Genomic DNA, 17454 nt, shown 5'->3' on the forward strand with positions numbered 1-17454 from the left:
GATGCTCAACACACAAGAGGCTGGAGAAGGAGGACTATGTTACTGGGGTTTCAACACTGCCATGTGTAGCCGGGGTCTCGAGGTGACCACACACGTTGGAGACATCAACAGTTGAGCAGATGCTGCCATGTGTAGCTGGGGTCTCGAGGTGACCACACACATTGGAGACATCAACAGTTGAGCAGATGCTGCCATGTGTAGCTGGGGTCTAGAGGTGACCACACACGTTGGAGACATCAACAGTCGAGCAGATGCTGCCATGTGTAGTTGGGGTCTCGAGGTGACCACACACGTTGGAGACATCAACAGTTGAGCAGATGCTGCCATGTGTAGCCAGGGTCTCGAGGTGACCACACACGTTGGACACGTCAACAGTTGAGCAGATGCTGCCATGTGTAGCTGGGGTCTCGAGGTAACCACACATGTTGGAGACATCAACAGTTGAGCAGATGCTGCCATGTGTAGCCGGGGTCTCGAGGTGACCACACACATTGGAGACATCAACAGTTGAGCAGATGCTGCCATGTGTAGCTGGGGTCTCGAGGTGACCACACACGTTGGAGACATCAACAGTTGTGCAGATGCTGCCATGTGTAGCTGGGGTCTCGAGGTGACCATACACGTTGGACACGTCAACAGTTGAGCAGATGCTGCCATGTGTAGCTGGGGTCTCGAGGTGACCACACATGTTGGAGACCTCAACAGTTGAGCAGATGCTGCCTTGTGTAGCTGGGGTCTCAAATCAGATAATGGCAACAGCTAGACAAAGATTCTCCAATGTTGGGTAGACAAGAGGGAGGTTGATGATGAACATACACTGACGAAGGCACTTAACAGAACAACACAGTCCAAGGAGGTAGACACTGTTTCCCTGCAGCTGAGACTGAAACACCATGGGAAACGCCATAGTGAACACTGAGCACTGACACTTGTAGCACTTGGCAGTCGGTGTTGACAGCAGCGGCACCAACATCTGGGGCAGTTCCTCCAGGTAATGGACATCTGCAGAAAGACATCACATGTTCACTGAGTGTCTGTGTTACACTCTTCTTAATTATTACATCAAGGACACAGAATTGTTAATCTTTTGACTCCAGTTTTGTAAAACAATGTATATGTCCACAGTCCTGCGATATCCACGCATAACCAAAACCAGATTCAAACAAAAGCATTCTCACATGAGATGCCCAATTAACATCACCATTATGATCTTGTACTTTCAGCATTTTATAACAAGCATGTGGAAGTCAATTTGAATTCACGTGTATCAATCTACACCAATATCTTATTCATCGGCTGATTACATAACACTTAGATGATAACGGCCAACTTCAAGAACCGCATTAGATTATGCTTTATTACTGATTGACAAATATCTCTTAAAAAAAGAACTTTGGACTTTTTCTATACTCTCTCTAAATGTAAATCCCCAAATTTCACTTCCATAACAAGCAATCAGAGCTATTTTGCTACCAAATATAGAAACAATTACCTTAAATGACAAGTAAGGATTGAGCTTAATCAACCTAAAAATAGGAAAACATGCTTTCCTGACCTGTGTGGCTAGGGTTGCACAGGCCTTAGACCACAGAAGACGTGATGCGAAGACAATGCCAAAGTATTTATAATATGTTACTATTTTCATTTCTGTATTTTTATGGTACCATTTTTCAACTTTTAATTTTTAATAATACCACCATTTCGGAATACTATTAAACCCGTGAAGATTCCCGGGTAGAATAGGTCTTCAGCAACCCATGCTTGCCGTAAAAGGCGCCTATGCTTGTCGTAAAAGGCGACTAATGGGATCGGGTGGTCAGGCTCGCTGACTTGGTTGATGCATGTCATCGATCCTAATTGCGTGGATCGATGCTCATGACATTAATCACTGGATTTTCTGGTCCAGACTCGATTATTTACAGACCGCTGTCATATAGCTAGAATATTGCTGAGTGCGGCGCTAAACAACAACCCAACCAACAACCAACTGAATACAATTATATTTGATTTATCCATATTGACTTCAAGACCCCAAGTATCACCAAAAAAATCCAATTTATCTAATTTTCTCTGTAACTCAATTACAGGGTCTCCTACTAAGACAATGTCATCCTCAAACAGAAACCTGTAGTGTGTCAGTACTGTTGTGCAGCACTCACCTGTAGTTTGTCAGTACTGTTGTGCAGCACTCACCTGTAGTGTGTGTCAGAACTGTTGTGCAGCACTCACCTGTAGTGTGTTTCAGTACTGCTTTGCAGCACTCACTTGTAGTGTGTTTCAGTACTGCTGTGCAGCCCTCACCTGTAGTGTGTGTCAGTACTGCTATGCAGCCCTCACCTGTAGTGTGTGTCAGTACTGTTGTGCAGCACTCACCTGAAGTATGTCAGTACTGTACAATCATACTGTTGTGGAGCACTCACCTGAAGTATGTCAGTACTGTACAATCATACTGTTGTGCAGCCCTCACCTGAAGTATGTCAGTACTTACAATCATACTGTTGTGCAGCACTCACCTGAAGTATGTCAGTACTGTACAATCATACTGTTGTGCAGCAATCACCAGTAGTGTGTTTCAGTATTATTGTGCAGCACTCACCTGAAGTATGTCAGTACTGTACAATCATACTGTTGTGCAGCACTCACCTGAAGTATGTCAGTACTTACAATCATACTGTTGTGGAGCAATCACCTGAAGTATGTCAGTACTGTACAATCATACTGTTGTGCAGCACTCACCTGCAGTGTGTGTCAGTACTCTGTGTGTACACCTCAAAGCCAGCTCCAGCAGTGTCGGGACACAGGCATCTGTGAGGTTGCCCACCAGTCGGATCTCCCATGGCAAGGGCAGGGACTTGTTGCTTGTCTCACTATGTTTCACGGTTACATAGCAGATGTTAGACTGAATGTCATCAGACAGCTTGGAGAGTGGAAGTGAGCCACACCTACAGAGACATATAGGGACACACTGAATGTCTGGATGGTATGTGAAACCAATACTTCTGCTGAAGTAAGACGAGTTCTATGGATGAACAGATCACTTGCTTGATAAAGGTGTTAGGATCTACACCGAAACGTCGCACCAATTGTAATAAAGAAGTTGTTCATCCATAGAACTCGTCTTACTTCATCACACCAACTTCTAAATGCCACTCAAAGAAGCAATACTTCTGCTGTTATCATGTTTTGACATGAGTTCGACTTTAAAAATAAATGTTGAATCTACATAATAATAAGCATACTATTATACCAGAATTATACAGTTGATAAGCCTACTTCATACAAATCCCGATTCGTTTCTAGGTCTATCAGCACAATACCCGTGCTCATGGGTTTCACTGAAGTGGTTAATGTTTGAGACCTGCATCACTTTCCTCCCACATTAAGCAGACACGCCGTGATATAACTGGAATACTGTTAAAAGCGGTGTTAAACCCAACTCACTCACTCACTTTATGCAAAGTCCCTCATTAGATGATAAATTGTGGCCGTCATGAAGTGAGTAACTTCATTAACCTACAGAGGCATTGTGTAAACAAACAGTTTAAGTGTGACCAATAGCATAACCTCTGCCCCTTGACGTAATAAACATATCCACTAATACACAAGGTCCTGTTTAGTTACTATAAAGTGCAGTATAAACATATCCACTAAAACACAAGGGCCTGTTTAGTTACTACAAAGTGCAGTATAAACATATCCACTAATAGACAAGGGGCTGTTTAGTTACTATAAAGTGCAGTATAAACATATCCACTAATACACAAGGGTTGTTTAGTTACTATAAAGTGCAGTATAAACACATCCACTAATAGGCAAGGGGCTATTTAGTTACTTTAAAGTGCAGTATAAACATATCCACTAATACACAAGGGCTGTTTAGTTACTATAAAGTGCAGTATAAACATATCCACTAAACACTCATCACTCTCGAACCAATGCCCCCACAGACTATCACTCACCCAACAGGCCAACAGACATATAGACATAAACACGGCCAAAATCCAAACCAAAAAACCCACACCGCAAGCATACAAACCACTACTACCAACACCACCCCCAAACAACAACACTCACGCACTCAAAACAGTATACCCAGTCTCCGTATGGGACCAAAATCAGCGAGACGCATACATCGCAAATGAAACAAACACCCCACACATCCCACAAACTCACACTCTCACCCTCCCCGCCTCTCACCCTACAATTACCACATCTACACCCGCAAGCAAAACCCAACGCACAACGACCACCACACAACCAGCACCAACACAAGCCATCACAGCCACAAGGGCAACAACACTCCCAAACCTACAGGCAACCCCCGAACACCCAGTCAACAGGGAAACTACAGAAACCACTCAGACTCTCGCACCCAATCCCAGCATGCAACCCACCACCGAACAGATTGACCAAACAAAAGACAATCTAACCGAAGAGGACGAGTACACATCCTCAGAGGAAATAAACGATCTTACCTTGTCAGCCCCAAAAACCAAAAGCTATAGAAAAAAACTCACCCAAAACGTAGCAAGCAAAAATCTAAACAACTTAGTCCTCCTACTAGCTTATGTGTTAAAGCAGTCTAATCCAGAAGCCAGCTCCAAAGCCTTCTTTGGTGTAGCACATAAACTAAAACTCGTCACCACCTCTTTCGACCGTTTCAGCAGCAACCTTAATAACCTACTAAAGTAAATACCTAAACCAAGCCTAAACCAAACATAAATCCACCCAGTTTCCCAATGGAAGGCCTAAACATTTTTCAATGGAATGCCAATGGCCTCGCCGGCCATGGTTCTGAACTCAAAGCTAAATTCAAAATAGATAAAGGTCCCCATGTAGCTTGTATTCAAGAAACCAAATTCTCACATAAAACTAAATTCAACCTACCAAATTATAACGCAGTGAGAACCGACAGGTCCAAAACCATGCCAGGCAGAACAGGAGCAGGTCTAATCATCTACGTTAGAGAGGATATTAACTACGAGGAAGTTAAAGTAAACACTCCTAATCTAGAAGCCAATGGAATCCAAGTCACCATCAATAACCAAAAAATAAAAATTATTAACATCTATCACTCAACACTAAAACCAATTAAAGATACAGACCTAGATGTCCTTTACCAATTAGGAAATAAATCAACCATCTTCCTAGGAGACTTCAATGCCCATCATCCTACCTGGGGCATTGCAGATAAACTAGACAACCATGGACAACTTATATCAGAGTGGATCGAAAAAAATGACCTAATACTATTAAACAATAACCAACCAACTAGATACGACAAAACCCACCACACCATGTCGGCTATCGACTTAACAATATGTACGCCAGACTTAGCACAAAGTCTGATGTGGGACGTCCACCCAGTACCTCTAGGCAGCGACCACTTTCCCATAAATATAACCCTAGGAAATATAAAAATACCAAATCAAACCCCTAAACAGGAACCTAAATTTCAGTACAAAAACGCCAACTGGGACCAATTCCAAGAATTATGCAACGAAGCTAATCTAAACGATTTAGAAACAACAGACCCCGAAACATTCTGTCAAAACCTAACTAACTTCATAATCAACGCAGCCAAATCCGCAATCCCCTTCAAATCATCCAACCCAGGAAAACCCACTGTCCCTTGGTGGAATGAGGAAATAGAGCTAACTAGACTAAAACGCAAATCAGCTTTCAACAGAGCTAAACGAGACCCCTCTCATCTCAAAACAGCTCATGAACTTAACCACCAAGTGCAATACCTAGTTAAAACTGCTAAAACCAAAAACTGGAAAAAATTCTGTGAGGAGCTAAACCACCACACCGACGATAGGAAGGTGTGGCGCAAAATTCACGCCATCCGAGGCATCAAACGGCACAAAAAAAGCCCCAATATAAACAACTCAACTAACCCCACCCAAAAGGCCAACAACCTAGCCAAACACTTCTCTAAAGTTAGCAGCAACAGTAACTTCAGTAAGAAATTCCAAGATAAACTAAATAAAGAAACCAAATTCTCCAAAGAAAACAGACAAGACAACCTAGAAATAAATCAACCTTACACCATAGAAGAACTAAATCACGTACTAAACAACCGAAAAAAAGGAACAGCCTAGACCTCACCTCTTACCAAATAATCAAACACTTACCTACCAAACTACTCCAAACTTTACTTAAACTATACAACCTAGTCTACCTAAACGGACAGGTCCCTTCCTCATGGAAGGAAGCTCTAGTAATCCCAATACCTAAACCAAATAAACCAGCAGATCAGGCAAACTCCTATAGGCCCATCTCCCTAACCTCAAATCTCTGCAAAATAATGGAACTTATGACTAAAAATAGGCTACAGCACTACCTAGACCAAAACAACATCATAAATCCTGACCAGAGCGGCTTCACTCCTGGCCGATCAACTCTCGATAACCTTGCCCGACTAGAACAGGATATAAAAACAGGACAGCTAAACAAGCAATACACCATAGGCATATTCCTCGACTTCTCTAAAGCTTTCGATATGGTATGGCACCACGGGCTAATACAAAAACTAAAAAAAATAGGACTAAAAGGTCAAATAATAAACTTCATCCAAGATTTCCTAAACAATCGCAAAATTACCGTGGGTATAGACCATACACTATCGGACCAGTGTCCCCTAGAAAATGGCACTCCCCAGGGCAGCATCCTCAGCCCAACCCTCTTCAATATAATGATAAATGATCTATTCGAGGGCTTATCCCCTAAACTAAACACTTCAAAATTCGCGGATGACGGAGCCCTATGGATCCGCACTAAAAGCATTAAAATGGCAGAAAACTTAATCCAAAAATCTCTAAATAAAATACAACAATGGGCAGACAAATGGGGCTTCTCCCTTAACTCAGATAAAACAACAGGAGTAGTATTCAAACATAAAAACATGAAACCTGCCTACCCAATCCTCCAGCTAAACAACCAAACAATCAAATTCCAAAAACAAACCAAATTCTTAGGACTTATTTTCGATCAACACCTCACCTGGGAGGCTCACGTCCAAAACCTAAAAACTAGATGCAGCAAAGACCTTAACACATTAAGATGTCTCACCGGCTCTAACTGGGGAGCCTCCAAAGATACCCTCCTCTCACTATATACAACACTAATTAGATCAAAACTAGACTACGGCTGTGCCATATACAATACCCTAAACAACTCTCTTTCTAAAAAACTTGACTCAATACAATATCAGGCTCTCAAACTAATTACACGCACCCAACATGGCACCTCCTACACCTCACTTCAGGCCCTTACAGGAGAAATGCCACTAAATCTACGCAGGGAACATCTAAGCCTTAATTTCTGGGCCGCGTCCCAAACAAACCCTCTCATCCAAAACCTAATTAACCAAAACATTAGCCCAAGAAACCAAGCTCTAGCTCGCAAACACCCCTTACTCACCCCAATATCCCAAAGAATAACTAACTACCTCAATGAACACCAAACTCAAAATCTTAAACAGAACTGCGAAAAATCAAATATCTTCACCCCTAAACTCAAAATACCCCAAATAGACACAACGCTAGCTAACCAAATAAATAAACAAACCGACCCAAACATAGCTAAAACCACCACACTTGCATACATACACGAAAATTGGCCAAATTGGTGTCACATATACACTGACGGATCTTCAGACCCGATCTCCAACCACACAGGCTTCGGAGTCCATACCACACAACCAGTTATAGCCACACAATCTTACCGACTCCCTAACAACCAATCTATATTCACGGCCGAACTTATGGGCATGGCCTCAGCCCTGCATAACCAACAATCTAAAAACAACACAAAAATCCTAATTCTCACCGACTCCCTTAGTGGACTACAAGCCCTCCAAAACAAAAATACCAAAAAACGACCTAAATTAATAAACCAAATACTTAAAAGCTCCAACGACCTAACAAAAGCAGGCAAACAAATAACCTTCTTGTGGATCCCCGCCCACGTAGGAATTTACGGCAACGAAAGCGCCGATAAAGCAGCTAAATTATCTCTCAAAATACCAGAAATAAGCCTAAACCTACCCATCTCAAAATCAGAAATTAAAAGTGTAAACAAACAAAAAATAACCAAAAAATGGCATAATCAATATCAAAACTCAAATAGCCAAATCAAAAAAGTGCTCAGAAAACCACTAGCCAAACCTAAAATCCTACACCCCTCTAAAAAAATTGACAGATTAATTACAAAACTCCAAACAGGACACACGAACCTAAATAACCACCTAAAACAACTTAAAAGACACACCACAGGAAACTGCCCCCACTGCAAACAACCCGAAACCACAGAACACGCACTCATCCACTGCACCCACTACCAAACACACAGAACCACACTACAAACCAACCTCAATCTAAATAAGGTTCCTACTCTAGATGAAATACTAAACCCTCAAAATAAACTAGAAAACTTCAAGGCCCTAGGCGTATTCCTAATCAAAACAGACCTAATTAAGCGCATCTAAAAACTAATTAATCTACCAATCCAAAATCCAATCAACATACAAACACCCACCTCACCCGGCTCCCTTAGTTCCCTCCTCCACCCACCTCGGCATTTATTCCAAATTTAAAAATTTCAAAAAATCAATATAAGCAACCCCTAAAAGCCCCCTCTTGGGTTGCACACACCACTTTCACCCTTCTCGGAATACACTAAATGGTCCGTCCAGGCCCGTGTGCGAAATACGCTGCAGTCGGAAAGCGCACGTTAAATCTTCTATATCAGTCAGTCAGTCAATCCACTAATAGACAAGGGGCTGTTTAGTTACTATAAAGTGCAGTATAAACATATCCACTAATACACATGGGCCTGTTTAGTTACTATAAAGTGCAGTATAAACATATCCACTAATACACAAGGGCTGTTTAGTTACTATAAAGTGAAGTATAAACACATCCACTAATAGACAAGGGGCTGTTTAGTTACTATAAAGAGCAGTATAAACACATCCACTAATAGACAAGGGGCTGATTGGTTACTATAAAGTGCAGTATAAACATATCCACTAATACACAAGGGCCTGTTTAGTTACTATAAAGTGCAGTATAAACATATCCACTAAACATATCCACTAAAAACTAGATGCAGCAAAGACCTTAACACATTAAGATGTCTCACCGGCTCTAACTGGGGAGCCTCCAAAGATACCCTCCTCTCACTATATACAACACTAATTAGATCAAAACTAGACTACGGCTGTGCCATATACAATACCCTAAACAACTCTCTTTCTAAAAAACTTGACTCAATACAATATCAGGCTCTCAAACTAATTACACGCACCCAACATGGCACCTCCTACACCTCACTTCAGGCCCTTACAGGAGAAATGCCACTAAATCTACGCAGGGAACATCTAAGCCTTAATTTCTGGGCCGCGTCCCAAACAAACCCTCTCATCCAAAACCTAATTAACCAAAACATTAGCCCAAGAAACCAAGCTCTAGCTCGCAAACACCCCTTACTCACCCCAATATCCCAAAGAATCACTAACTACCTCAATGAACACCAAACTCAAAATCTTAAACAAAACTGCAAAAAATCAAATATCTTCACCCCTAAACTCAAAATACCCCAAATAGACACAACGCTAGCTAACCAAATAAATAAACAAACCGACCCAAACATAGCTAAAACCACCACACTTTCATACATACACGAAAATTGGCCAAATTGGTGTCACATATACACTGACGGATCTTCAGACCCGATCTCCAACCACACAGGCTTCGGAGTCCATACCACACAACCAGTTATAGCCACACAATCTTACCGACTCCCTAACAACCAATCTATATTCATGGCCGAACTTATGGGCATGGCCTCAGCCCTGCATAACCAACAATCTAAAAACAACAAAAAAATCCTAATTCTCACTGACTCCCTTAGTGGACTACAAGCCCTCCAAAACAAAAATACCAAAAAACGACCTAAATTAATAAACCAAATACTTAAAAGCTCCAACGACCTAACAAAAGCAAGCAAACAAATAACCTTCTTGTGGATCCCCGCCCACGTAGGAATTAACGGCAACGAAAGCGCCGATAAAGCAGCTAAATTATCTCTCAAAATACCAGAAATAAGCCTAAACGCTACCCATCTCAAAATCAGAAATTAAAAGTGTAAACAAACAAAAAATAACCAAAAAATGGCATAATCAATATCAAAACTCAAATAGCCAAATCAAAAAAGTGCTCAGAAAACCACTAGCCAAACCTAAAATCCTACACCCCTCTAAAAAAATTGACAGATTAATTACAAAACTCCAAACAGGACACACTAACCTAAATAACCACCTAAAACAACTTAAAAGACACACCACAGGCAACTGCCCCCACTGCAAACAACCCGAAACCACAGAACACGCACTCATTCACTGCACCCACTATCAAACACACAGAACCACATTACAAACCACCCTCAATCTAAATAAGGTTCCTACTCTAGATGAAATACTAAACCCTCAAAATAAACTAGAAAACTTCAAGGCCCTAGGCGTATTCCTAATCAAAACAGACCTAATAAAGCGCATCTAAAAATTAATTAATCTACCAATCCAAAATCCAATAAACATACAAACACCCACCTCACCCGGCTCCCTTAGTTCCCTCCTCCACCCACCTCGGCATTTATTCCAAATTTAAAAATTTCAAAAAATCAATCTAAGCAACCCCTAAAAGCCCCCTCTTGGGTTGCACACACCACTTTCACCCTTCTCGGAATACACTAAATAGTCCGGCCAGGCCCATGTGCGAAATACGCTGTAGTCGGAAAGCGCACGTTAAATCTTCTATATCAGTCAGTCAGTCAATCCACTAATAGACAAGGGCCTGTTTAGTTACTATAAAGTGCAGTATAAACACATCCACTAATAGACAAGGGACTGTTTAGTTACTATAAAGTGCAGTATAAACACATCCACTAATATACAAGGGGCTGTTTAGTTACTATTAAGCGCAGTATAAACACATCCACTAATAGACAAGGGGCTGTTTAGTTACTATAAAGTTCAGTATAAACACATCCACAAAAAAACAAGGGCCTATTTAGTTACTATAAAGTGCAGTATAAACATATTCCCATACCTGTAGAATCCAATGTGTCGTTTTAGAAGATCTATGGGCAAGACTGACAAATAACAGTTACAATCCACAAAGATGGATTTCAGATTCTCACTTGCACCCATACCTGTAACACATGACATCAATTTAGAGGTGGGAGACTTTTCCTCACACCCTATTCCCTCCATTAGGGAATGAAATAACGACTAGACATTGTACTGAAAACCTTCTGGTGTTTCATAGGCAGCTTTAGTTCTATAAAGGACACACATTTTATATTCTTTGTCTCCTGCCACCTCTACTGAAAAGAAACCAGTCTACGAAATAAATTAAACATAAAATTATTTATGTCTCCCAATAGTAAATAATAATAGACCCTTATACAATAAAAAATGTTACATATCATAAATATTCCATGTCTTCATCACTATCAGTGTTTCAAGAAACCAACTGCAGTTTTAGCTACATGGGAGAATGACTCCATATAAATAAATAATTGACATAGCTATTTATTTTTATTTTGACCAATCTTGTGGAAAAAGATAGAATAAATCTGCGGATCAAATAATTGAAAAAGTGTGGCCTGAGGGGAACTATAAGGCTGCAATTCAAATGCACATACTGTGTTAATAGTATGGCATGCACTGTGAATGTAAACCTCTGCAATGCGGTTGTAACTCATTGTTATTATTATTATCACCATTACTTTTATAAACAATAACAAAACAAACAGGTAAACTGTAACTGTCTACATCTAAAATCCCACAGACCTTGAGGGAGCATAACAATGTTATTTCCTGTGGCACTAATCTCCTTGAGACGGGAGAGTTTGCAGATCTGGCGTGGAATGGCGTGGAGTTGATTGGAGTCTACAGACAGCATCTCCAAGTTCATGCAGTCAAACAGTTCAAGTGGAAGTGATCTCAGTCGGTTGTTCATTGCCTCCAGATTCACAAGCTGGTGTAGATTGCCTATAGCTGAATGTCAATCAAACGTCACTGGTGTAATAGATATTTGAGAGCAATTACACTCAGCTCAAGACAAAGTGCTGTAGCACTGTTGTTCTCCTGCTTAAATATGAAGATAGACACTTATTTGAAGTGTTGAAGACTGTGTCACAAATATATGAAACAAGGGCTAACACTGAACTATGTTTTCGTTATGCCTCTAGCTCAGTGCAACATCCCAACATATGCCTCTAGCTCAGTGTAACATCCCACCATATGCCTCTAGCTCAGTGTAACATCCCAACATATGCCTCCAGCTCAGGGTAACATCCCAACATATGCCTCTAGCTCAGTGTAACATCCCAACATATGCCTCTAGCTCAGTGTAACATCCCAACATATGCCTCTAGCTCAGTGTAACATCCCACCATATGCCTCCAGCTCAGTGCAACATCCCAACATATGCCTCTAGCTCAGTGCAACATCCCACCATATGCCTCTAGCTCAGTGTAACATCCCACCATATGCCTCCAGCTCAGGGTAACATCCCAACATATGCCTCTAGCTCAGTGTAACATCCCAACATATGCCTCTAGCTCAGTGTAACATCCAACCATATGCCTCTAGCTCAGTGTAACATCCCACCATATGCCTCTAGCTCAGTGTAACATCCAACCATATGCCTCTAGCTCAGTGTAACATCCAACCATATTCCTCTAGCTCAGTGTAACATCCCAACATATGCCTCTAGCTCAGTGTAACATCCCAACATATGCCTCTAGCTCAGTGTAACATCCCAACATATGCCTCTAGCTCAGTGCAACATCCCAACATATGCCTCTAGCTCAGTGTAACATCCCACCATATGCCTCTAGCTCAGTGTAACATCCCACCATATGCCTCCAGCTCAGGGTAACATCCCAACATATGCCTCTAGCTCAGTGTAACATCCCAACATATGCCTCTAGCTCAGTGTAACATCCAACCATATGCCTCTAGCTCAGTGTAACATCCCAACATATGCCTCTAGCTCAGTGTAACATCCCAACATATGCCTCTAGCTCAGTGTAACATCCCAACATATGCCTCTAGCTCAGTGTAACATCCCAACATATGCCTCTAGCTCAGTGCAACATCCCACCATATGCCTCTAGCTCAGTGTAACATCCCACCATATGCCTCCACAAAGCTATCGTAGAGAGTTATGAACGTTGCAACTCCAATATATTAACATAGGCTTATGACTGTCATAGGGCTAAGAAAAGTAGAAAATGTGAATGTAAATACATCTACCAACATTTGGGCAAGTGTGTGACCATGTTATACGCCAGCTTTAAGGATGTGAGTTTGGCCAGTCTGCCAATGGATGCTGGGAGACATGTAAGACAGTTGGCTCCAACATCCAGACTCTCAAGGTTTGAAAGATCTCCGATAGCTGGAAACAAACAGATGAAATTACCATCCTCACAGAATAGTAAAAGTCAGTTACACATTTACCAGCCTATCTATCATCGTGTGTGAAATGATTTCCCTATCATTGGTCATTAGCAATCAACAAGTATTGATCCTGCATCCTAAATCCAAAAGTTAATGAGAGTGCCAACTCCAAGCCTAAACTGCATCAAGAAATCAATGCGAGCAGCCCTAGATTTTCAGTTATAAAACACTATCTCATTATTCTGCAAACAGCAACACAAAGAAAGTAAACTGAGAATACAATGATATAGTACAGGGTTGTAGCAGATTGACTCAGTGGTATCATCTACTCTTCTTACAAAGTTCTGCTTGACAAGTGACCTAACTTACGGAAAATCATTAGCAGAATTGCCAACTTAGGTATATCCACGTGATATAGGTCAGATCAACCAACAAAGATTGTAAAGGTTCCATGTTTTGTTGCATGATTTTTTTAACATACATAAGCAGTTCTGTGTATGAATTATTTGTTTCTTTGTAGTTTAACACTGCACTCAGGAATATTCTAGCTATATGACGGCAGTCTGTAAATAACTGTGTCTGGACCAGACAATCCAGTGATTGATTTCACGAGCATCAATCCACGCAATTGGGATACAATGACATGCATCAACCAAGTCAGCGAGCCTGACCACCTGATCTTGTTAATCGTCTCTTATGACAAGCATGGGTTGCTGAAGACCTATTCTAACCCAGATCTTCTCAGGTCATGTATCAATGAAGCATTACGTGACATACAGGGTGATGCATAACAACTCCACACTTGTCATATCAGGGAGTTGCAGTCATCACCACTGGGTATGACTGGAACCTAAACAAAACAGAAACTTTGTAAATAGAAGTCCATTCAGCTAGTCCAGAAGAAGAAGCCCTTTATACTCAATAATATTCTTTTGCAAATTTACTCTATACAACAATAATTATTTTGTGTGGGTACATTGTAATTCCTTCAGTCAGATTGCTGAAGTGATTAATTAATTAATTTTGCACTGATTTCTCAATAAACATTACAAAATATGCCATTCCCACCGAGCTGGACTAGTTCTAACTCAATGGAAAGTAGGGGAATCACAAAGATTGTGATACCATTGAAAAATAGCATTTTACAATACAACATTCTCTCCTTGTATATGCAGGTGCAAACACATTGCTTTTTCTAGATCTTCTCAGTCTGCAGCAAATGAGAGTAAAAGTTCCCAAATTGAATTACAAGTTTATCAATTCCTCAGATTTTATATTTTGAGAATATATAAAAAAAATTGATTTTTGAAAAATATCAAGATATTTTCCGAATTTGCCTGGCAAGGGCACTTAGTTTGGAATCATAGATAACTCCCTGATACATCAGTTGCACTGATACCTGACCTAGCAGTACAATACTCCTAAAGTCATGATGAATCTATGTTTGTGTGTCACAATACATACACTGCTATATTATTGATCTAAGTTTACTTACTATTGGGTAAAGCTGCCAGTTTGTTACTATGCAAATATCTGTTGGAAAAAAGAAAACCTTATTTGTCAAATTTGATCCAAATTTATATGCAATTACAATGCTAAAACCCTAAAAGGATAATGATCGCAAAAACACCTGAAAATCATTGCTATGATTAATGATCGAGGATTTGTTACTTATTCCATGAATAAGAATAGCAATGATTTCATTCAAGTGAAATATGGGCTGTATTCCACTACCTTACTTGTACTGGAAACAAACTGAACATATTGCCATACAAATAAATACTTACAGCACAACCAAATTCTGCAATAAGCTGATCCCTTGAGGCTACAATGGGAGAAATTCATTTATCACATTTCGAAGCACAAAAAGAAACTTCTTGAAAACATATTCCACCACAGTTTTATGATATTCAAACCTTAAAGCTAGATATAGGTGAGGTGATATGGGGTTGAATGTCACGTTCAAGATTATTGCATTTTCATAGCGATGTGTATGTATGTGTGTGTGCATGTGCACTTGTCCTACTCCAGAATTATGCCAATTTTATAGAGATAACATGCTGCAGTTTTAACATGAATACCCCACTCAGACACAGTATACTCACTACAAGCTGACCAGTCCTTGTTTTAGCCACTAATGCCGAGCGCAAGGCATGCAGGTACCACAAGTACCACCTTTTTACGTCTTTTGTTCTGATGCGGCCAGGGATCAAACCCATGACCTACACTCCAGAGAGACACTCTATCCACTAGACCACGGATGCAGCCTGTAGCTAGATGTAACCTTATTTAAAGCCAATAGCGTCTTTATGACTGTCTGCGACTAGGTTCATGTTGTACGTACCAGAGTAGTCAGGCAGTTCCTCTTGAGGTAGAGGTTAGTAATGTGTGTGAAGTCTTCAGTCTCTGTGAGTACTGTGGGCAGGTTTTTCAGCCCCTTGTAGTTGAGCTGCAGGACTTTGTCTCCTTTGTAGGGGCTGAGGTCAATGGTGTCATCTGGATTGCCATCGACGGTGGACGTGTCTGAAATCATCTGGTAACAAATCAAATTTACATAAACAAAAACATTTTGTGAAACAAATTGAAGAATTTTTTTTTGGAAAGATTGCAACTTTCCAACATCTTGATACACATGTAGCTATTCTAAGGTACATGAAGTCTAGCGTTTGTAAATGGTATGGTAACAAATGATGGAATAGTAACTGAAAGTCTGATGTTGTAGAGAGAATTTACCAAATTGACCACAGTACAATCAGTAACCAGAGGGACTATCAGTTATTTATTATAGTGGGTACTAGTATTCAGAACAGAAGAGAATTTATTTCGTGTAATCTGGCCTTTAGGCCAATATTATTTTATTATTTATTCAGTATAAATATCAGTGTATGTGAGGAATGTCTTGCTGTCTGAATGAAATGAATGGTCATGTGTATTCCTTTCAAGTACTCCATAAAACGTGCCCCGATCAGATGCAAGGAAAGACTTCTTTCCAAGTCCAAATGGATGACCTTGCAAACTACAAATGCTTATTGCAGCTATCATATTTTCTAAATTTATTGCCACTGCACCAGTCTATTACTTCACTGATAGTGATGCTTGATAGCAACATCAGTAGACTGCTGGTTACTGGCGAGTTGCCTCTTCATCATTCACACAGTCCCATCCATCTCAACTTGTTCATTTGTCGTTTAACATGACATTTAGAAATATTCCAACTATATGACGAATATCAAATCTGGACCAGACAATCCGGTGATTGATAACATAAGCATTGATGTACGCAATAGGGATACGATGGCATGCATCAACCAAGCTGACGATCACGAAAATCAGTTAATTTAGCTGATAGCAATTTAGATTAATCTGTTTTAAAAATGAAAAACATTACTAACTTTAACACAAATGAATGAATACAACTTATGCAATCATTAAGAAGAAGCAACTGCACTTAAGATAAGCTGCATTATTACAAAAAAGCACATATATCTATATTTATGTGGCTCTGAAAGTAAAACTTCCTACACTAGATTGAGGCTGAGGATACTCAGCAGACTTTAGGGTCAGCACCGGTTAGCAAAACTTCGACTTCGGCAAATAGGCCAAATGCACTTGTATCATTTATATCATTCATGGGATGGAGACCTTTTAATATTTGTGAAACTAGTTACATGAGTTCGTAACGAAAAGAGTCAGTCGCTGCTCTCTACAGCGACACCAGGTTCCGTGACCAGTTCATGGTATATCCACAAGGACGGTAGCATGCAATGCAATAAACTTTCATGTTCGGTAGCAAGGATCCCAGTCATGGGCTATGCACTACTATTGGCGTCTTGGAAGTAATTATTACAGAGACAGTGTGATATTCACCATTTTTTTAACATTGTCCTAGAAGCACAAGCTTCAGAGCTCAAGATATCAACATTATCATATGTTAGTATTGTAAGCACAAAAAATGAAGAAACATATTTAGTGCGGCATTG

General features: G+C 40.4%; 1 protein-coding gene across 1 annotated transcript; it reads right to left on the reverse strand.

Annotated features, from left to right (window-relative positions):
* Positions 1-540: 540 nt before the first annotated feature.
* LOC139477650 (leucine-rich repeat-containing protein 28-like) lies at positions 541-17085 on the reverse strand. Its single transcript, XM_071260033.1, has 9 exons — positions 16997-17085; positions 15819-16007; positions 15262-15299; positions 14970-15007; positions 13335-13472; positions 11861-12067; positions 11115-11217; positions 2737-2942; positions 541-1002 (listed from the first exon to the last, which is right to left on the reverse strand). The coding sequence occupies exons 2-9, from the start codon at positions 16005-16007 to the stop codon at positions 743-745; spliced, it is 1179 nt and encodes a 392-aa protein (XP_071116134.1). The 5' UTR covers positions 16997-17085; the 3' UTR covers positions 541-742.
* Between the last annotated feature and the right edge of the window lie 369 nt (positions 17086-17454).

Source organism: Haliotis cracherodii, unplaced genomic scaffold (genome assembly GCF_022045235.1).
Source record: "Haliotis cracherodii isolate W230 unplaced genomic scaffold, xgHalCrac1.p SCAF_1, whole genome shotgun sequence".
NCBI lineage: Eukaryota > Metazoa > Mollusca > Gastropoda > Lepetellida > Haliotidae > Haliotis > Haliotis cracherodii.